General features: G+C 45.2%; 4 protein-coding genes across 8 annotated transcripts; 2 read left to right on the top strand and 2 right to left on the bottom strand.

Moving 5' to 3' along the window:
* Positions 1-576: 576 nt before the first annotated feature.
* Positions 577-9,577, bottom strand: rbm25a (RNA binding motif protein 25a). Of its 5 annotated transcripts, none has more exons than XM_061300385.1 (18): positions 9,070-9,577; positions 5,887-6,010; positions 5,364-5,413; positions 5,116-5,274; positions 4,493-4,565; positions 4,233-4,393; positions 3,973-4,155; positions 3,816-3,899; positions 3,382-3,680; positions 3,193-3,304; positions 3,016-3,105; positions 2,869-2,942; positions 2,631-2,781; positions 1,828-2,488; positions 1,302-1,609; positions 1,122-1,220; positions 974-1,021; positions 577-896 (listed from the first exon to the last, which is right to left on the bottom strand). In XM_061300385.1, exons 1-18 carry the CDS (start codon positions 9,136-9,138, stop codon positions 804-806), a joined length of 2,838 nt encoding a protein of 945 aa, XP_061156369.1. In that variant the 5' UTR covers positions 9,139-9,577; the 3' UTR covers positions 577-803. The 5 variants fall into 5 exon arrangements, with proteins under 5 accessions (XP_061156369.1, XP_061156370.1, XP_061156371.1 ...); XM_061300386.1 differs by having other exon boundaries at positions 4,508-4,565; XM_061300387.1 differs by lacking the exon at positions 9,070-9,577 and adding an exon at positions 6,263-6,457.
* arg2 (arginase 2) lies at positions 7,569-11,441 on the top strand. Its single transcript, XM_061300478.1, has 8 exons — positions 7,569-7,943; positions 8,026-8,098; positions 9,575-9,749; positions 9,815-9,974; positions 10,056-10,150; positions 10,223-10,327; positions 10,401-10,537; positions 10,616-11,441. Exons 1-8 carry the CDS (start codon positions 7,830-7,832, stop codon positions 10,807-10,809), a joined length of 1,053 nt encoding a protein of 350 aa, XP_061156462.1. The 5' UTR covers positions 7,569-7,829; the 3' UTR covers positions 10,810-11,441.
* A 171-nt stretch (positions 11,442-11,612) lies between these two features.
* vti1b (vesicle transport through interaction with t-SNAREs 1B) lies at positions 11,613-13,842 on the bottom strand. Its single transcript, XM_061300507.1, has 6 exons — positions 13,605-13,842; positions 13,466-13,524; positions 13,035-13,214; positions 12,619-12,792; positions 12,416-12,477; positions 11,613-12,291 (listed from the first exon to the last, which is right to left on the bottom strand). The coding sequence occupies exons 1-6, from the start codon at positions 13,699-13,701 to the stop codon at positions 12,198-12,200; spliced, it is 666 nt and encodes a 221-aa protein (XP_061156491.1). The 5' UTR covers positions 13,702-13,842; the 3' UTR covers positions 11,613-12,197.
* Positions 13,843-17,652: 3,810 nt separating this feature from the next.
* Positions 17,653-19,939, top strand: LOC133168825 (brevican core protein-like). The gene is made up of 10 exons (XM_061300475.1): positions 17,653-17,822; positions 17,910-18,055; positions 18,128-18,240; positions 18,325-18,481; positions 18,548-18,619; positions 18,700-18,792; positions 18,875-18,964; positions 19,107-19,204; positions 19,270-19,444; positions 19,552-19,939. The coding sequence occupies exons 1-10, from the start codon at positions 17,762-17,764 to the stop codon at positions 19,696-19,698; spliced, it is 1,152 nt and encodes a 383-aa protein (XP_061156459.1). The 5' UTR covers positions 17,653-17,761; the 3' UTR covers positions 19,699-19,939.
* Positions 19,940-20,129: the final 190 nt, after the last annotated feature.

The raw sequence follows: 20,129 nt of genomic DNA, 5'->3' as shown, positions 1-20,129 counted from the left end.
TTTACTCGGGATGAAATTTAGTTGAAGTACAACGTGATGTATTTGATTAATCTAAATCATATAAAGGATACATTCTATAAGTAAAATCTGATTCATAAATATTACAAAATATGATCAATTATGCCAATATGTGCTACAAAATACAGGTGAGATTAAGAGTCATCTTAATTTATTTTTTTTATACACATTTACTTTACTATTTGTGAGTAAAAAAATGTCAATTGTTAAACAGTGGTGTTACTATTTTTAGTGGTGGCATCATAGTGCGACTCGTGTTAGATAGAAAGGATGATGTCGCTGAAAACCGAGCGTGATTTTCTTTATTTTCTGCCAAATTGAAATCCATGTGGCAAGAAATATTAAGTCAACACACTTGATTTGATTTAACGGACTATATAAAATGCTTCGGCAGGCCTTACTTGCCCACCAGTGACCTAAGGTAAGGCCTTTCTTCTATTTCCTGCAACACAACATAAAAGTTTATCCAAGATTCTTCTTGACCAGAAAGAGAATACCACCCTAAAACCGAGGAATCCGTGTACGGAGAGCATGTCGATAACGGGAAGAAAAGGAAAAAAACTTTAACAGTATTTATTAGGTAACACAGTTAAGCAGTGTATCACAATGAGTGATTTACTGAAGAACAGATAGGGAAATAAAATGGTCGATTTTGTGTGTATTCGTTAAACCTCAACAAAAATACAGCTTAAGGTTTCTTCATGCAATACCAAGATGTCAACATGTCTTTCCGTCATCCGGGGTGGGTGAGCCGGAACTGTGAGCAAAGCGGTGTGAGAGAATGTTTATTTTGCTTGTCCGATCTTCTTGAATTCAGTTTCAAATATTAACAACCGCCACATTTTGACTATGAACACTTCCGCTTCCTCGTCGAGAACCTAAAGACACAAAAACAAGCCTGGTTGGCCATCTTGTAAAATGTGATTTAAAGATGTTAACTGTCTGGTTTACTTACCATGGCGACGTCATCGAGAATACCCTGAGGAGTGCTGTGTGCCATCACCTGTAGGGGAAACATTTTTGAAATGTCAGTAAAGTACCACGTGCATGTGGGGGGGGGGGGGGGGGGGTTACTCGTTGTTTCAATTTCTCCACTTCCGAACCTTGGAGCAGACAAAATCAACCAGCGTTGCTTCCTCCTCGCCGATGTATTCAATGATTTTCTTGTTGATCCACGGTTTTATGCGGCGGTCCATCAGAGTCTGCCATGAGGACAAATTTCCACCGGTTAACTTGTGTTCTTCTCTAAATATTTGTTAAAAACAAACCATTGGTCAGCATACCGAATCAACCATGGACCAGTCGAGCGGATATGTAAAGAGCTCGGGCCGGGCCGTGGGGATCTTCTCGATGAGGCTGCGGATGTTCTTGCGTTTCTCTTCGGAATTGGCGCCGCTTTTGGCGGCCGACACGTCGGCGCCGTCCAGGCCCAAGCTCTTGTCGTCGTCTCCGTAATCTAGCGGCACTAGCTTCCTCTTGCGCGGCTGCTCGTCGGTATCCTCATCCTCATTAAACTTGTTAAAAATGCTGTCTGCTGCTGCCAGCTTTTTGCGCTTGATGGCGTGCAGCTGGCTGGGGCTGTTGGTAGAACCTGGAAAAGGAAAAAGTGGCTTAAGTGTGAACAATGGGCAGAGAGAAGCGACTGTGACAAAAATCAAATCAAGTCCTGGCGAGATTTCAATCAAGTTGACAGTCAACTTGCTGTTCGATTTAGCCAAGCCGAGCAAGTCCCAAATTCTAATACTGGTCCGACTGGAGTCGAGCCATGTGGCCGGAGCCCCCGCACCACTGGCAAGGGCGTTTACCCACCCAGCTTGAGACTGAGGCCAATCTTGGGCCGGTGCTCCTCGAGAGGCTGCACCTCAGGCGTTCGCTCGCCTGGAATGATGATGCCGCGCGGGGAGTCGTTGCCAGGCGTGTTGGGCGTGGCATTCCCGCTGGCAGAGGAGACAGAGGGAGCGGTGTTGATTGGTCGCATGAGGGCTTTGAGGTGCAGCCTAGCCTCAGGTGAATCCCCACCATTGTGGGCCACATGATGCTGCTGCTGCTCTTCTTGTTGCTGCTGCTCCTCCTGCTCCTGCTGTTGTTCTTCCTCTTGTTGCTGTTGTTGATGATGTTCCACCCGCTCCTGCTCCTCTTCCTCCTCTCGCCTTCGCCGCCGCCGCCTTTCCTCCTCTTCATCCTCTTCCGAATGTGGCGGAGGCTCTCGAGGCGTTGGCTCAGCGGGCTTTACCGACGCGCTCTTCTCCCTTTCCCGGTGGGACTCTCTGTGTGACTCTCTGTGCGACTCCCTGTGGGACTCTCTATGAGACTCTCTGTGGGATTCTCTGTGGGATTCTCTATGGGAGTCACGGTGGGACTCCCTGTGGGACTCCCGGTGGGATTCTCGTTCCTTCTTCTCTTGCTTCACTTTCTCCTCGGGTTCCAGCTTGAGAGGAGGCTTCCGTCTGCGCTCTGCCTCTTCCTCCAACTGCACACAGTGAACCACTTGCATGTTAGGGAATTTTTGCGAGGAGCTTTCCCTTCAGGGCACACATGGGCGATTAATCCATTTACTCAGGCATTTTATTTATATTTGGTACGTTCAAGTGCATCTCACTAAAGGTAATCACCCTTTGCATTTCTGCGTCGGGGTCGGGGTGACCCTCGGCCAGGAGCCTCTGTCGGATTTCCTCCAGCTCCTCCTTCTCCCGCTTGCGGTCGCGCTCGTCCATCTCGGTCTCCTTTTCCCGGTCCCGAAGGCGCTTTTGCAGAGCGCTGCCCCTACAGGGAGAACATTGCGAGGAGAAGGTCACAAATACAACAAAACCCATCACGTGCAAAGCTTAAAAAAAAGAAAACGGCACCAACCTGTAATATTTGTGATCGTCGCGTTCGTCGTCATAGTCTTCGAGGAATTCCTTGAGTCGTTTGGCTTCTTTCACCTGATGACGACGAACAATAATGACTTCAGCAATCGAGCGGTGAAACAATTACAATACTATGACTTGCTCTTACAGTCTCGCGGCTCCGTTCCTCCTCCCGCTCCATTTCCTTGCTGTAGTCGCGCAATTTCTTCCTCTCCCGCAGTTCCCAGTTTTTCAGCCGCTTTTGGAGTGCAAACAAAGACTCCATTTTCAAGACTACATGAAGGCGGGAGCACTTCTTAAGTCTGCACATTTTCTTTTAGATTACCTCTTGATAGGCTGCTTCCTTATCTCGGAGTCTCCTCTCGAGTCTCCTGCGCTCGTAGACATCTTCCTCATCTTCATCGCGGTCTCGTTTTTGGCCATCTCTTGACCTCTCTCTGCAAACATGTCCAAAGTATGAACCCGAGCGGCATTAAGCATGAAACGTGTTTGACCAAAAAGTGGTTAGACTGACCTGGAATGGCTGCGAGCTTCGCTGACGTCTCGACTTTTTTCCCTCTCGCGCTCCCTCGTTCTTTCCCGTTCGCGCTCGCGTTCCCGCTCACGTTCCCGTTCGCGCTCACGTTCGCGCTCCCTGTCCCGGTCCCGCTCGCGTTCCCGGTCCCGCTCGCGTTCCCGGTCCCGCTCCCGTTCCTTCTCTTTCTCCCTGTCGCGGCGCTCCCTCTCGCGCTCTCGCTCCTTGTCCTTCTCCCGCCGCTCTTTTTCCAGCTCCTGCCGCTCCTTCTCTTTCTTCCCTTTCTCCTCCTCCAGTTTCTTAAGGAGAAAGAGCAGAAAACGCCCCCGACGGTATAAGTTACATTGAGGTTTATAAGGGAATGAATAAGGACTGATTTCCTTTTACATGAATAGCGCTGTAATTGTGTAATAAACGCAGGTATGATCAGTCACCTTGTGTGTGTCACGGAATTTGCTTATCTCTCTGGAAATCAAGTCCCTCTTGTCATCCTCCAGCTCCATGGCGTTGATGTCATCCTGACCCCCCAAAAAACCCGCTTCAAGTGAGTGCCAAGGGCCAACGAAACGTTGCCCGATATGTGGTTGATACCTCGTCTTTCTTGTCTTTTCTCTTCTTGCGAAGTTGCCCGTTGCCGTCCGCGGAGTTGCTGAGTTCGCTGGAATACTCCCGGATGAGCACATCGATGGCGCCCCTCGCCGCCTGGTCTCGACGCAGGGTCTCTTCGTCCAGCACCTCATCCTCTTCCTCGTTCTTACCGTCGCCGCTTGCCGCCTGTGGCAAAAAACAAAAAGGCATTTTTAACGGAATCGCAGCGATGTATCCTTGACGTGAGAGACTGCTGAGCGTACGCCATTGGCGCTCTTTTTCTTGGCCTTCCACTCGTCCAGCTGCGCCTTGGTCTTGGCGTCTACTTTGACCAACAGCTTTTTGTCGCCCAGCATCAGCTCGTGCAGGAGGCGCAGGGATCGCAGCGTCGATTCGGGCTCCTTGTACTCGCAGAAGCCAAACGCTTGTGGGAGGAGGAAGAAAATTCCAGTTTCAACACTCCCGAATGTATACGCATGAATGAGTAAGGACAGTCCTTTTGTACACACTGAAACAAACTCACTGCATTTTGGTTTACCTTGTAGTTTCCCAGAAGCGCCTTGGACTCGCTTCCAGCTTAGAACAATGCCACATTTCTGCAAAAAACAGACAACACCAAGACAATTCATATGACACAAATATTGGCCTGTGGAAGAATAACGACAAACTTAATTTCTTTATCAAAATGATTATTTTCTCTCCAAGAATTTACATCTGTCATTAATCACCACGCTTATTGTTTTGAGACTTTTTAATTGCTACGGTTATGGCTAAGAAACAGCATTTTGACGGGGGATCGGACGATTCCGGGATGTCTGGTGTGAAATGCTCTCGTTTGAGGTCAAGCCACTGCCTCTCAATCGGGTTGAGGTTTATACATGAACTTGTGATGTTCATCGGTTCATTGTTAGACATATCGTCTATGAATGTAGGATGCTCAACACTGTTACTTCTTCCAAAGTGTGGCTATCCTGTAAAGAAGGCGAGGTTTAAGAAGAACTATGGAGTGCCAGCTGAAGAAATCACTGGCACATCAAGCATGAAACTAAAATACAAAATAAAATAGGGTTCATGGGAGAACAAGATGTTAGTTTTCTGAGTGCCTTTTTGCAAGGCAAATGTGGCACGTTTCTGCTCCTAACTCACCGCCAGCAGCTGCCTGACCAGCATGTCAGACGCCTTTTCTGAGATGTTGCCCACAAACACGGTGGTAGTGGGGCCATCCTCTGGGTCCTTGGCTCGGAAGTTGATCTTGTTTGGAAGCATCGGCTTCTGCGTAACAGAAACTGTGGTTGGGACAAGAACCTGCCCAAAACAAACAAAATGTAAATAGAAAGTCAAACAACAACTGAATGGAATTTCATTTAGAATAGCATAGGTCTGCTGTGACTCACTGAGGGAGAGGGGGTCACGACACCCATGTGAACTGGTATCATGGGAGTACCTGTAGTAATTGAAAAAAAAAATACATATTACAATCAGAGTGTTTTTTTGTTTAATATTAAAAATCTATGAGACACTAAGACTTAGTTTGGCTCCATTTTTTTTTTTTATAAATCGAAATGTATTAGAACTTAAAGTCCAATAAAAAGTTGTCCAAAGTCCAGGCTGGAAACAGGAAGTTGGCGACACAGATATTTCTATGGGATAAAGTATAATCTTGATGATAATAATAATCATAATAATATATATTTTTTAAAAACACTCGAGGATGCTTCACAATGGCCACATAATTCAATCACTCACACATTTAATCTTTCATGTCAATATTCATACTTTTTGTGACTACTTTGATTGATTGAATTCCATGTGAGTTTTCTCATCTAAAATGGGTGCTCAATAAATTCGGGAAGGTACACTTGAGGCACTGACACTTTTAAAGGTGTCTGTAGGTCAAAAGACTCTTTAATTTAATACCTGGTGGGACGGGCGGGCCGAAGGTGCCGAACTGGGGCGGGGGGAGCCCGGGGGGCAACTGGGGGATGCTCAGCGGCTGGCGGTTAAGCGGAGGAGGGAATGACATCGTGAGGGGGACAGGAACCTGTAACAAAAAGACGATATTTCAGCTCAACGCTAACTCGTTCACAAATATGCCCCAATTGCTACTTTTATTGTTAATAAACTAAAGGTGAAAGTTATTTTGGCAGGGCGCGGCTCTTTTGTTGAAAAAGAAGAAGAAAAACCCGCGGCCGGCCATGTTATAAGTGTGCTAGTTAGCTTTAGCACTGATAGCTCGAGTTAGCTCCGTGGCCTTGCGTTAGCGAGAGGGAAGCTAATGTTCCGAGTAACTCACCTATAAAATGGGTTTTAAAAAGGACGACCCGGCAACGATGCGCGTTCCCCCAAGCCCATTAAACATACACGAGGAATAAAGCGTATCGCGAGCACGGTTTTGGCGTTTGTAATGACACCGGTACTCTTCAGAACACAAGAAAATAGAGAGAGCCTTTTTCTTAACGAAGAGGATCATGGGAAAATGGTGATCACAAGGAAGCAGTGCTGCCCTTAGCGACGTCTCGCAGGCGGGCGTCCGAAAACCTTTACTGACGCGTTAGACTGCACGCAAATAGAATAAAATCCCGACAAAACTGTTTTTAATCCAGGTTGCAAACTATCCTTATTCACCCACAATACTTATGATCAATGTTTTGAAGAGCATTTTCATTCTAACCCAAACCTTAAATGTTATATACTAATGTGAATCGCATTGATTTACCTTGTGTGTAAAATGCATTATATCAGTTATTATAACTGAAAATCTTGTAATGAGTTTAAAACACTGAGATTTTAAACAAAAGTATTGTATTATATATATACACACACAAAATCTTAGGGAACCACGCCCTATAGGGGGCGCCACGACCTTGGGGATTGCAGCTTCAATAAAACTATTGTAAAAAAAGATTTCTCTCCTAAAATTAAATATATATACAAATTGAATATATTCAAATCTGACAATCGAATATTTCCTGCCTGCTAAAAATTCCTGCTTTTTAATAGTGACTCAAAAAAATATTTCTTTTAAAAAACAAAATGATGGCTGTCACTTTTTGCGACATTTTCGTGAGGTGTATGACCCCAAGATTTTTCAATTGCCAAATATTTGCTTTGGCTAAATAATGGCAGCGAAACAGCACTTGTCCTAATGGCCCTCTGTAAGACAAATTGCATAACACGTTATAAATAATCACTCAATGAAAGGAGGGCACCTTATAATAACTAATGAAAATCCACTTTTTGTAGAACTTGACATAAAATTCATATTAAACGTTCTGCTTCTGGCGATTCAACAGGTGGTTGTGTAAACTTTACACTGTAAAGTGATCCAATGTTTTTGACCGGCACGTGGATAAAAACTGCGCTCGGAACAGATGTCACGATGTAAACAATCCCATCAATCCACGCTCCGCTACGTCTATTCGTGGAAATTTCCATCGTAAAAGCTCACTGTGTCACGCACTGCATTTCCCCCCCCACAGCTTCCAAACAGACCACGCCTACAATTCCAATCCCATTTATTTCTCCGCGTTTCATTGGTCGTCGTGAAGGTGTGTCACGGACTGACGTCACGAGCTGTGGCACTAAGAAGGAGGGGCGCTCACTGTGTGAACATAATTAAGTAACGGCACCTTTTCGATCGGGACATAAACAGCAAACACGATTTAAGAAAAAATAATAATACAGGACAGCCCTGAGTTTCTTTGGATTGTTTATCATTATTTTAAGTAGCTTCAGTAGGATTCCTTCAAACCGGAACTTGTGAGAGTCCGGATCACGTTTGGCATCCGAACAAGAGGCAATAACGGGCCGGTCTTTCGTCAGACACACGGCGGAGACTCAAAAGAGGAGAGAGGAGAATCATGGCGCTTAGGGGACATCTGCTAAGACTTGCTCGAACCTGGTCGCTCGCAGGCGGTCAGCCAAGCCGAGCCCAGTCGGTGGCCGTGCTGGGGGCTCCCTTCTCACACGGACAGGTAAAAACATCCTATTTTAGCTGACAAAGCAAAACAATGTCACATTTATTATTGAAAAGTGATTGTGTTTTATTTGGTATAGAAAAGAAGAGGCGTGGAACACGGGCCTAAAGTCATCAGGGATGCGGGGCTCATCGAGCAGCTGTCTGGTTTGGGTGAGCACCGGCCGGCGTTACATAACCAGATTTGACCTCACCAGGCTGTTAATAGTCACATGCGTATATATCTTACATACACGCCTAAGAAGACTTTCCTTAAAATATAATTGTGGGGATGTGTAATTCGCGAACTATTGCAATTCGTTTTAATTCTTAATAAACTGAAATGGCGTCCCATCTCCACGTGTTCGTACTGCGCATGCTCAGAATCTGCAGACAATGAAAGTGCGCCCTTCCTTTGCTTCTGAAATCCGCAGTTTGCAAGATGACGCGCGGTTTCTTTTCTTTCACTATTTTCTGTGAAAATTTACCCCATAGCGTGTCGCGACTGTGAAAATTCTTACTCCCACGCGCGCCAAAACATCATAAAGGGGATTTGAAGGGGGGGGAAAAGCGACCAGTTTGAGTTTCAGCAGCCCACCTAAAAAGCCAAACCCAATTTGTGGGTCAAAATAATGAACCCAACCTTGGGTAAATGTCACAGTACATCAGATACGATACACAAAACACAGTGCATGCTACTGCGGTCGCTATTTTTACCCTCAAAATGGAATGCGTCTGATAAAAGGACGTCCTGTACGTTCTGGTGCGTGCCTGCGTGTTTGTACTCGCTTGCACTTCTGTGAACTCTAACCGTGAAAATATGCTCGTTTAAAATGAGAGTGCTTAAATAGTGCTGGCGGTTGATTGATTGCTCAAATGTACTAGACATCTATTGCAGTACATTATTCTGTTATGGCAATTTTTTCAATTTTTGATCATGCCAAAAATGAGGCGGGGGGTTAGGGTTACAAGTATAATTTTTTTCAGTGTTTTAAAAATTACGATTTTTTTTCCCCACAAAATTATTTTATTTTCTAATACAAATGATAATGCACAGAGTACCAGAGAAGTAAGGTTTTGTTTTTTGGGCAGGAATTATAATCTGTGTGAATAAATGGAAAAAATAAATAAAAATGTGAAACTACCTCAAGGCAGAAACCTTCATGATTTATTCCGGTAGATGATGTACCGATAGATCCAGGTGGGGTGTCCATTAAAAGCTTCGGGCCGCCACCATGTGAGCACTATACACAGGTGCGATATTGTGTAATAAAACGGATCACTTTAGAATTGTCCTTCAGTCTATTTCTGTGGTGGCTGCTCAAGGTAACTGGCCACGTTATTGCGCGGTAAGACAACACTCTCATCTGACCTCACATTACCTCGACGTACATCGGGTCGGAGAATGCCGAGACTGAAATCCGAGCTCGAGACTTGCTGGGTGTGGGCCGGCCGGCGATGCTGCGGCATGACTCATCAGAGTAGAAGCTATGCGTGTAGATCTTGCGTAAGCGGATTTACGCGATGGTTGCAGGTCTGGGAGAATGGGGTTGCAATTTCGCTTCGGTCGTTCGAATTTGGCGGCGGATGTATTTGAGTGGCATGAACGTTTGCACCAAGATTATACACGTCCATTTTGCATCATTTCAGATTACGCCGTGCATGACTTTGGCGATCTCACTTTCCACTACCCGGAGGTGGATGAGCCCTACATGGACGTCAACTCCCCTCGCACAGTGGGCGCCGCCACAAAGAAGCTTTCGGGCGCAGTGAGCAGAGCGGTGGGCGCCGGTCATACCCTGGTCATGCTAGGAGGGGACCACAGGTAACCAGATCGACTCACCAAAAATATTCTTGCGCAATGATTTACCATTTGGTTCTCGTGCATAGCCTTGGCATTGGATCGGTGGCAGGCCACGCCCAACAGTGTCCTGACCTTTGTCTCATCTGGATTGACGCGCACGCCGATGTGAACACGCCCGAGACTTCACCATCGGGGAATCTCCACGGTCAGCCGGTGGCCTTCCTGCTCAAAGAGCTGCAAGATAAGGTGAGGGTGCAGACAGGTCTGGAATCTTGAATACGACTCATCGACAAGTCATCTTTACCTGTCGCTGCATGTCCAATGTAGGTGCTGGATCTTCCGGGGTTTTCTTGGGTGAAGCCGGTTCTCTCCTGCAGGGACCTGGTGTATATTGGACTTCGGGATGTGGACCCCGGCGAGTAGTAAGGAGAATTCTGGAAGCTCGTCAACCTGCAAAGATTTTTCAGTGAACACTTTTTTTGTGTTCTTCACAGCCACATCCTGAAGAACTTGGGGATCCAGTACTTCACCATGAGGGATATCGACAGACTCGGCATCCAGAGGGTCACGGAAGTCGCTCTGGATCACGTGCTGGCGAGGTAACGCTCGACGTCGCGGGGCGAATATTCCATCCGAGTGGGATCTTTAAAACATCTTCTCGCCTTCCAACAGAAAGCAAAGACCCGTTCACTTGAGCTTTGACATCGACGCATTCGACCCGTCTCTGGCTCCTGCTACGGGGACGCCGGTGAACGGAGGGTTGACCTACAGGGAGGGCATCTACATCGCAGAGGAAGTTCACAACACAGGTAAACAAAAACTTTGATCGACGCGCTCTCACGTTTTTCAGGTCGAAGATTTGCAACTTTGTGGTCCTGGATTTGCAGGTCTGCTGTCGGTCATGGACCTGGTGGAGGTGAACCCCGGGGTGGGGGCGACACGGGCGGCCGTAGAGGCCACCGCCTCCCTGGCTGTCGACGTCATCGCGTCATCCCTGGGGCAGACGAGAGAAGGAGCTCACGGGGTCATTGACGAGATCCGCTCGACTAAAGAAGGCGACACGGAGCAGCTCTGCCTCTGAGTGCTCAGAGCAAAACAGCCACAGACTTCTTCCACGAACCCCATAAGCATTCCAAAGTGTAGCATCCAAGACTACAAACAAAAACTGAATCAAATAGCTGAGGAATTCTATTTTTTTTTTTTTTATCCACTTTTTATTGTGCTGTATTTCATCGTGGAAAGTATTTGTCATCGTCTCAAAAGGTTTGCCATGTAAAGCCTAGACATTTTAGACGGCAAGGCGACTAATTTATTTTGCTATTTTATGTATGAAGGCATGGATGCCTGCTATTTATTGAGTAGTTTACAAGTAAAGGGAGCTTGCCTCAAAAGTATGATTAGAAACAAACCAAAAGTGTAGACTTGTTATAATAAGGAATTTGAGTACGCACTTTTGGACCAGCAGTGATTGTTTTATTTTTCATCACAGATGAAACCACTAATGCTACGTAAAGACCGAATGTGAACTATGGCTTTGAGCGACGTAGTAAATATCGATTGACAGCGACGTGATGTGGAGGAATGGGCAAAGGAGCAAACGTAGCATACTACATGCATGCTGCAAATTTTTTTTTTCTTCCACCACTCAAACTACTAAACTAACAGTGTTTATGTTCTTGTATTAAAGAGTTTATTTTCTGGTCTTCCATCTAATTATAATTTGTCCGGGTGCCATTTTTTGGGTGTGTGAAGTCTAAAGATTATGAAAGATTAAATTAAAAGGTAGTTATTACTTTAAATAGTTCATTTATTTCTTTTAGGAGTTACGTTAAATTCCACCTTAGAACCACCCCTCAAATATGAGTCAACAAAAGAGGAAGCAGGTACTTGGCCATCATTGTTCATTTTGTAAAACAATCATTCACAATCATCTGACCGATGGATTAAATCATTTCAAGTCAAAAGTCGCCGTCAATCAAGGTTTACAACAATATACGTGTTAACTAATCATCACAGTGATAACGACAGGCAAACAGTTTAGAGTATAAACAAAAGGAAATGTAGATGGATTCGACGATGCTAATTAGCAAGCGTTTTGCCTTCAGAATAGGAGAAAGTTCCGCGTAGAAGTGCGGAATAAATTGATCAGAGTGTAATAGGTACCCTGAGCAATATCAAGTTAAAAGCAAGACAAAGTGTGCAATGTAGTCTTATATTGCTAAATGAAGTGCAGTACCTCAATTTAACACACCAGGTCGCCATGTTGTCACGCCGGTGTGGGCAGATGTCCAGAACTCCCTTCCAGAGGGATTTCTCTGGATTAACAGTCCGATCAAATAGTGCACATTAAATTCTGTGGCTCATGTGGTGAGGAACGTTCATCTCAAGTGAACCTTCAGTGACACGTTGGACCTTATAGACCCAAAAGCGGGTTCGAAGAGAATTCCACTCCCTTCCCATCCTCAATCTTCATCGGCGAAAGAACTTGAGGTAAACCACAGCGCCTAGAATGGCCAGTTCCATGAGAATGATGACGGCGAGAAGCAGCTTGTTTGTCATGAGCCTGGCGGAAGATCAGCAAAGTACGTCAGCCAATGATTTGTGTTACTAAAACAAGCAGAAAAGGAATGGCTTTCGACTTGGGAGGTTCCACGGTTAGCTCGCATCAAACCCGGGCTCACACTTACCGTCGTGACATGGAACGAAGGATTTTCCGAGAGCGACTGAGGTTCTCCCCCGTAGTTACCAGCTACAAACAAAAACAAACAAACTAGGTGAGGGATAGGAATATGTTCATGATATGCTTTTGGAAGTATTTGTTCATTTGTTTGAAGTGGCATTGCTTGCAGAATTTACTACAAGCATCACATTGCAGTTTCAAAACACTCACTCTGTCCTTGGTCCGATCCAGCTGCTCCCGCTGCCCGCCGAGTTCCTCGATGATGTCGGTGCCGATGTTCTCAGTCTCGATGGCCAGGCGCTGACTGCGCTCGATGCTCTGGCTTGCGTTGTTCAGCGACTCGGTGCCTTGCAGGAGCAGGGCTCGCTGCGACTGCACTCGTGTCTGGACAAAGGGGGGATGAAACTACTAGTTAGAAGACATTTTAACCATGGGCCACCCTGTTGTGCCATTACAAGAGGTGGCCGTGGCCGTCCCGGTCCACCCCGTAACTCCGTCCCTATTCAAGTGTGCGTGCACAACCATCTCAAAGGAACAACCCTGGCCTACTGTTGATCACAAGTGTTGTGACGGTCCTTCAAGAAAATCATGCCAATCGAGTATGTCCACATTCTTGCCACACTCACGCTTTGTTGGTTTTGCGATGTATAGATGCTGCCATGACTCCCGTCCAGCAGCAGCGGGGCCGAGTTCTTGGCGTCCCGCTGCAGCTTGGCGAGGTCTCGTTGGTAAAGACGCAGCTTGGTTCTCATGGGATTCCGGTAGGATGGTGGAGCATCACGCAGCTCCTCTTCCATCCCTTGCAGCTGGGTTGAAACGAGGACACAATGATGCATTATTTTTTTGCATGCTAGAAAGATATAGGCTCTACAAGGGACATCCCTAGATAACATTCACATTGTCTTTCTATTCTCCACAGTGCAATTTTCAACATACTGCCTCTTTAAGAATTGAATATTGCAGCTCTTTTTCTGTATCTATCTGGATTGTGCAGGTCACGTGTAACAAACATGACGGTTTGCTAGCTAACATTCCCAAAACAATCAGGGTAGCTCACAATTTCCTCCGCCTCCAAATTTCTTTCGTCAAAGGCCCTCAATAAGCTCTTTTTCTCCTCTGCGGGTGAACAAAAACACAAAAGGTGTCAAATGCGTTGCTGTGCAAGAGAATTCTAGAATTTGATATTTGTTTTGTACCTCCATGACTCCTCAGCAGCCTCTCTGGCATTAGCTTTAGCTCCTCGTACAAGGACCTATAGATTTCGTGCAACTTCTCAAATTCTTCCGACGACATCGTAATTGACCTAAAACTCTTTTTTTTTGGTGGGTAGTTAAGGATTCCAAGGAGAAAAATAAGAAATTTGGGTCAAGATGTGGGCAAGACAAACTATTTCCGCATGATGGTCCTCGGGGTAGAGCAGGGGTGAGGGGGGGGCTTCCTGACTAAAAAACAAACATAGTGATTTGAAATCCTATTTAAATATGACAACATCATATTCTGAATAAAAGTATAGTTACTAAGAATATAAATGATAAAAAAATATTGTCTATTTCAATCTATAGCCAAAATCAACGCATGAACAATTTATATGCAGGCACATTTTGAACACCTAATATTGGTGTCTTCTGGGTAATGGAGTACACTTGTAGTTATTTTCCTTACGTGTTTAGGGACTCGTTTAACATAACACATTTTTAAGGCTGATCATATCATAAAGTGAGAATTTTACAGGATTAAAGTAGTAATTGACTGCATAACTCACAGGCACCATTCTCTGAAAGACTTTTGATACGCGGCTTCCCCCTAGTGGTATCCAATAAAAACCATCAAGCCATTCAAATGCAGCGGTTAAACTTGGCATAAGTTCTGCAAAGATTGATTTCCACATAAATTTTGATAAATGATTGCTATTTTCTGACATCAAACGATGACAGGATTTCTGATGTTTGCAATTCTCCACATATTTTGTTTTTCCAGTAAAATGAAACTATCTTGCATTTTCAATTGTATCAAAATCAAATTTGGATTGATTCCAAAGGCTCTGTTGACAAGATATGGAAGGCCCCTCTTTTGGACATACATGCATGCTAACACACTGACTCATCTGCAAACTCGCCAAGCTGGGCCTCAGTACCTACCTCTGCAACTGGCTACTAGACTTCCTCTGTCGGAGGCCTCAGGTGGTACGTGTTGGCGACAAAATCTCCGCCAGCATCATGCTGAGCACGGGGTCCCCCCAAGGCTTCGTGCTCAGTCCGCTGCTCTTCACCCTGCTGACGCATGACTGCGCTGCAACCTACAGCAACAACCGCATAGTGAAATTTGCTGACGACACGACTCTGGTGGGTCTCATCACCAAGGGTGACGAGACTCAATACAGGTTGGAGGTTGACCTTCTGCCCACGTGGTGCAGGGACAACAACCTCCTGCTGAACGTCACCAAGACCAAGGAGGTTGTTCTTGACTTCCGGGAGGGTCACGCCCAACACCTGCCGCTGATCATCGACGGTGCTGTGGTGGAGAGAGTGAGCAGGACCAGGTTCCTGGGGGTGCACATCAGTGAAGATCTCTCCTGGTCCACCAACACCGCATCACTGGCGAAGAAGGCCCAGCGCCGCCTGTACTTCCTGTGGAAACTCAGGCGAGCGAGTGCTCCTCCGGCCGTCATGACTACATTTTAACCGTGGCACCATTGAGAGCGTCCTCTCCAGTTGTATTGGTGTTTGGGGTGGTAGCTGCACTGACTACAGCATGAAGGCCCTACAGCGCATAGTGAACACGGCTAGTAAGATTATTGGTGCTTCACTCCCCTCCTTGAAGGACCCATCTCACCCGCAAGGCGACCACGATTGTGAGTGATGAGAGTCACCCCGCTCACTCTTTGTTCGATCTTCTGCCCTCTGGGAAGAGGAGCCTGCGCTCCCGCACCTCCAGACTCACCAACAGCTTCATATTCCAGAGATTGACAATAAAGCAGACTTTAACTTTGACCTGGACATGTCCGCACACACTGCTGGGAATTGTTTCTTAATTAATCATTTGCGTCAATCTTCCTCAAATGTAGCAAATGAAGGAGCACTGTGTCCCTGGTGCAAGTGTATGAGTCAGAGAAAACAGAGTAGCTATTTGTCTATTATTTTGCACATTATCACTGCTTTACCATGCATGCCTCATCATTAAATGTATCTTTACACCTTTTGCAACAATGTTTTTCCGCCGGAAAGGAGGCAAAACTTCCTTTAGAGATAAGCTTGTTATTGTGATGTGATAAAATGTTTGGACTTCTCGATACTTGCTGTAGCAGTTTGAGGTATGTGACCTTGATGATGCTCTGCCATCTCAATCATGTGCTTCAGCACATGTACTTTTTGTACTCATGCTAACCAAGGGTGGCTAAAACCTAGCTTCATCATTTGTTTTAAATTATCTGGTGCTTCTAAAACTACAATTATCAATGCCTACGGTTAACACGTCGACAATGTTTGGTCTTTTCTGTTAACGACAAGCCCCTAGACGTGCGGCAGGCCCTTAGACGTGCGGCACGCAGGCCCACCGGTGTGTGGACACGCCCTGGTGCCCACGAACCAGCCCCCAACTATGGGTTAAATAGTACCACTGCCCAGTGGGCTCCTCGGGAGAGGAATGGGCTAAGGGAGTCAACCCCTACAGAAAATGCATTGCCCCTTGGGTTGGTGTCAGGAAGGGCATCCGGCTGTAAAAAGTTTTGCTCCAAAAATGTTCTCAGTATAGGACTCTCAACCACGAGATGGCTATGGACCGTCCCCGGTGGAAGAAAGCAGTATTGAGAATCCAGTTCAACCCAGCGGCGCCTGGAAAGCGGACTTTAAACCGATGATGATGATGACAAGGAAACTGTATTTTCCTCAGCAAAATGGCTGCTGCTGCTGATAGAGCAGACTTGAGTTCACTGCCACACATCAACCGAATGATGGCTTGTAAATCAGGGGTCAGGTCTGGTATATCAAAAAGCACCAGTTATATTTCATTTAAAAGCTTTTTTTTTTTTCTTCTCACTGCAAGACCATAGACACCATTGGTGCAAATTTCCATGTGCATTTCATATTGTGACGTGTCTGTGATGGAATGTGTGGCCAAACACCTAGATTGCATGTAAACAATAATAAATATTTTAAATAGTCTAAGTCAAAGTCTGCTTTATTGTCAATTTCTTCACATGCAAAGACACACAAAGAAATCGAAATAACGTTCCCACTATCCCACGGTGACAAGACATAGTACACAATATACAAACAAGTAAACAACACAAAAAAATTACAACAAAAAGGCACAAACAATGAATAAATAAGAGTGATGAATAAATAATAAATAAACAAATAACACAATAAATAAGAGAAGCAAAAATGGAGCAAGTGTGCATACAGCAGACAGTCAGAATATAGCGCAAAAGTACAGGACGCTACGCAGAAGGGGGGGGGGGGGGAGAGCTCAGATAGATAGATAACATTTTTTTTTTTTTTTTTTTTTAAAAAGAGTGTTGGGTCCCTTCTGCGTAGCGTCCTGTACTTTTGCGCTATATTCTGACTGTCTGCTGTATGCACACTTGCTCCATTTTTGCTCCTCTTATTTATTGTTATTTGTTTATTTATTATTTATTCATCAGTCTTATTTATTCATTGTTTGTGCCTTCTTGATTTTATTTTTTTGTGTTGTTTACTTGTATGCATATTGTGTACTATGTCTTGTCACCGTGGGATAAGTGGGAACGTTATTTCGATTTCTTTGTGTGTCTTGGCATGTGAAGAAATTGACAAGAAAGCAGACTTTGACTTTGAAATAACTCAAATTGGGTCATAAAAACAGACACACTCCACGCAAAATATATTTTTCTTGTTTTCTAAAAACACTGAAATACGACTTATGACACTTTATAACGAATAATAAACTACGTGTTTTTCTTTTCTTTTTTTTGCATTCATGAAATTTTTGACGAATAAAAAACAATGTTGTTTTTATTGCATTTAAGACAAAACGTGTAGGTGTTAAAACGTATGCATGTTTTTTTTACCCTTTGATAGAAAGAGTCAAGGTCATCGTCTGCTTTATTATCAATTTCGTCACGTGTCGAGACACCCTAAGAGATCGAAATTACGTTCCCACTATCACACGGTGACAAGAGTGTACGCCGCTGAACGCCCTTTGTCGTGGGCGTGTCGTTATCGACGTCATTGCTTGGAGCGCGCAACATAAAGGAGGTGCGAGTAGGGGCTTGGTCATCGCAGCTGCACGGGCGCAACTCACCTCCAAACATCGCACCGAGCTGACTAGATCCAAAAGTCAACTTCTACGAAGCATTGGCCAGAGGAGCTTCAAGATGATCCATCAACGCAAAGAATTCTTCTTTCTTCTTTTGCTTTGTTTCCCTTTGAGCCGTGGTGAGATTTATTTCTTTCATTTTATTAAAATAAATCTGTTGGTCCTCCATACTAAGAGGTCATGATTTTGCTTTATTTCCTTTCCAGGGCAGTCTGAGTGTCCAACGGGCTGGCTGGAGCACGGGGGCAAGTGTTACTACTTCTCCAGCGACACCAAGACATGGAAGGAGGCAAATGCCTTCTGTTTGTCACATGACAGCAAGCTGACGAGCATTTTGGATGCCGACGAGAAGGTCACCTGATCAAACCTTTCGCTCACCTGTGCTCTCCCTCCCTCCATTCATCCGTTGCCTATTTTCTTGTAGGACTGGCTGAGGACAACATTCAGACAGGGCAAGGCTTGGCTGGGCCTGACGGACGAGCACGAGGAGGGAGTGTGGAGTTGGACTGATAAAAGTCTCTTCACCGAATCGATGGCGTGAGTGGCATTCTCAAATTTAAGACAGAAATGTTGTCGCTAGGTAGATTTGGCAGATCTCTCTAAATGAGGCTTTTGTTACAGGAACTGGGGGGAAGACCTGCCAAACAACTATGGCGGAGGGAAGCGAGGTGCACACTGTGCCGCCATGGTGACCCGCCTCGAGGGTCGCTGGTTCGACTACGACTGCGACAGCAGCACAGCCAACTACATCTGCAAACGGGCCAACCTCGAGTCCATTGTGCGTCGCATTGTTTTAGGTAAGGAGCCGTGAGGCTAAGCCAATCACTTTATGGCTTGCTCTCAGGTGGCGCCAAAAGAAAATCAAGTCTTGGAGATGGGTGAAGAACAGGCACCGGAGCCCGTCGACCAGATAGTGGTAAGTGCAGTTGTGTGTAGCATTCTTTTAGGAAAGCAGGAGTGACGTGAGAAGCTAATCGTGTTGTGCGTTGCTTTCAGATGGTGCCAAAAGGAAATCAAGAGTTGGATGTCAATGAACAACTGGCAGTGGAGCTCGTCACCCAGATGGCCATTGTGGGAAAGGTGGTGCCTGTGAGTATTCTCCTCCCATCCGGGCACTGACCAGGAGGAGCGTGGCCTTGTGATGTTGCCAATTTTTTTTCTTCTAAATTAGAAACCAGAGGAAGCCAGCAAGACTGAGACCAAACCATGTTCACCTGGTGATGTCAGATGCTCCCGCCAAGTGATTCTGAAACCTAACTCTGTATGTCTGTTTTTATTTGACGGCAAATGCTATCAAGCAGTATTAACTTGACTATTTCAACTCATTGAGATCATTGTAATATGACTTAAGTCACCATTGCACTTTCAATCGTTTGTATTTATTCTATTGCATTTTTTATTAGTATTTCGGCAAGGCATCTCTAGTCGGGGAGCTGGTTGGAGGTCTCAAGACGGGCAACGTCATCATCGTCAAAGGAAAATTCAGGCCGAACGCAAAACGGTACTAGGCCACATGCCCCCTCAATTAAGGCCGATGCCACAACATGTTTGTTCTTTACGTTGCAGCTTTTCCATTAACCTTGACGGTAATGGTGACCTCCTCGCTTTCCACATGGACATTCGCTTCGACTATTTAAGTGATAAGAGAGTGGTTGTGTGCAACAGCTATGTGTCTGGCATATGGGGCCGGGAGGCGCGCCAGCTGACCTCTTTCCCGTTTGTGCCCGGCCAGTCTTTTGAGGTGACAAGAATCACACACATCCCTGACAACATCAATTGCTCAGCTTTTTTGATTGATTTTTCAGTCACCATTTTGCTCCCCCCTTCCCCATTTTGTTGAATGTTCAGATCCGCATTCGGTGTGATGCCAATTCCTTCCACCTGACCCTCAACGGCGACGCCCAGCTGGACTACAAGTACCGATTCGGCTTAGACCAGATCAAGCGTGTGAGACTGCTTAGGGACGGGACGCAGACAGACATCACCCTGATGTGATGACATCAGCACAATGTCTGAAACAGCATTTCCTGTCCTGATATCATTTTGCATTCATAGCATTCTAAGCATACATATGATGTTACATTATTCAAACATGACTTCTTTTTTTTTTTAAATCATTTAACAATGCAGCTAGAGAGTTTGTTGATTGATGTTGATCTCCCCCCCTTCTTATATCTTCATTCTAATTTCAAAACTTGTTTATCCATTTTAGTCAAATAAAACATTTACAAGAGAATGGTTTTTCATTCATTTGATAAAGTGCCATATTTTTGCACATGCTTTGTTTTAATGGTCAATGACTAAAAAGGCACTACATCTCGGCTAAGGGTTGCTATAGCAACCTCAAAAGTCCGAAACATTTTATTTGACTATTTCTTCAGCCCCCACACTATTTTTTTCCTGATCGAAAGCTGTAAGCTGTAAAA

This window comes from Syngnathus typhle, linkage group LG16 (genome assembly GCF_033458585.1).
Source record: "Syngnathus typhle isolate RoL2023-S1 ecotype Sweden linkage group LG16, RoL_Styp_1.0, whole genome shotgun sequence".
Taxonomy (NCBI): Eukaryota; Metazoa; Chordata; class Actinopteri; order Syngnathiformes; family Syngnathidae; genus Syngnathus; species Syngnathus typhle.
This window is presented reverse-complemented; position numbering and strand designations above follow the sequence as displayed.

What these genes read in the sequence shown, in the direction of transcription:
- arg2 (XM_061300478.1), top strand. Translation starts at nt 7,830, where the DNA reads ATGGCGCTTAGGGGACATCTGCTAAGACTTGCTCGAACCTGGTCGCTC. An exon ending in CTCCCTTCTCACACGGACAG is followed by an intron (nt 7,944 to 8,025) that starts GTAAAAACATCC and finishes TATTTGGTATAG; the next exon opens with AAAAGAAGAGGCGTGGAACA. An exon ending in ATGCTAGGAGGGGACCACAG is followed by an intron (nt 9,750 to 9,814) that starts GTAACCAGATCG and finishes TCTCGTGCATAG; the next exon opens with CCTTGGCATTGGATCGGTGG.
- rbm25a (XM_061300385.1), bottom strand. Translation starts at nt 9,138, where the DNA reads ATGGACACCCCACCTGGATCTATCGGTACATCATCTACCGGAATAAAT. An exon ending in ACAAGGTAAACCAAAATGCA is followed by an intron (nt 4,394 to 4,492) that starts GTGAGTTTGTTT and finishes TCCTCCCACAAG; the next exon opens with CGTTTGGCTTCTGCGAGTAC. An exon ending in TTCTCGATGACGTCGCCATG is followed by an intron (nt 897 to 973) that starts GTAAGTAAACCA and finishes TTGTGTCTTTAG; the next exon opens with GTTCTCGACGAGGAAGCGGA.
- vti1b (XM_061300507.1), bottom strand. Translation starts at nt 13,701, where the DNA reads ATGTCGTCGGAAGAATTTGAGAAGTTGCACGAAATCTATAGGTCCTTG. An exon ending in GCTGCTGAGGAGTCATGGAG is followed by an intron (nt 13,525 to 13,604) that starts GTACAAAACAAA and finishes GTTCACCCGCAG; the next exon opens with AGGAGAAAAAGAGCTTATTG. An exon ending in CATCGCAAAACCAACAAAGC is followed by an intron (nt 12,793 to 13,034) that starts GTGAGTGTGGCA and finishes CCCTTTGTCCAG; the next exon opens with ACACGAGTGCAGTCGCAGCG.
- LOC133168825 (XM_061300475.1), top strand. Translation starts at nt 17,762, where the DNA reads ATGATCCATCAACGCAAAGAATTCTTCTTTCTTCTTTTGCTTTGTTTC. An exon ending in TTGTTTCCCTTTGAGCCGTG is followed by an intron (nt 17,823 to 17,909) that starts GTGAGATTTATT and finishes TTTCCTTTCCAG; the next exon opens with GGCAGTCTGAGTGTCCAACG. An exon ending in TTTTGGATGCCGACGAGAAG is followed by an intron (nt 18,056 to 18,127) that starts GTCACCTGATCA and finishes ATTTTCTTGTAG; the next exon opens with GACTGGCTGAGGACAACATT.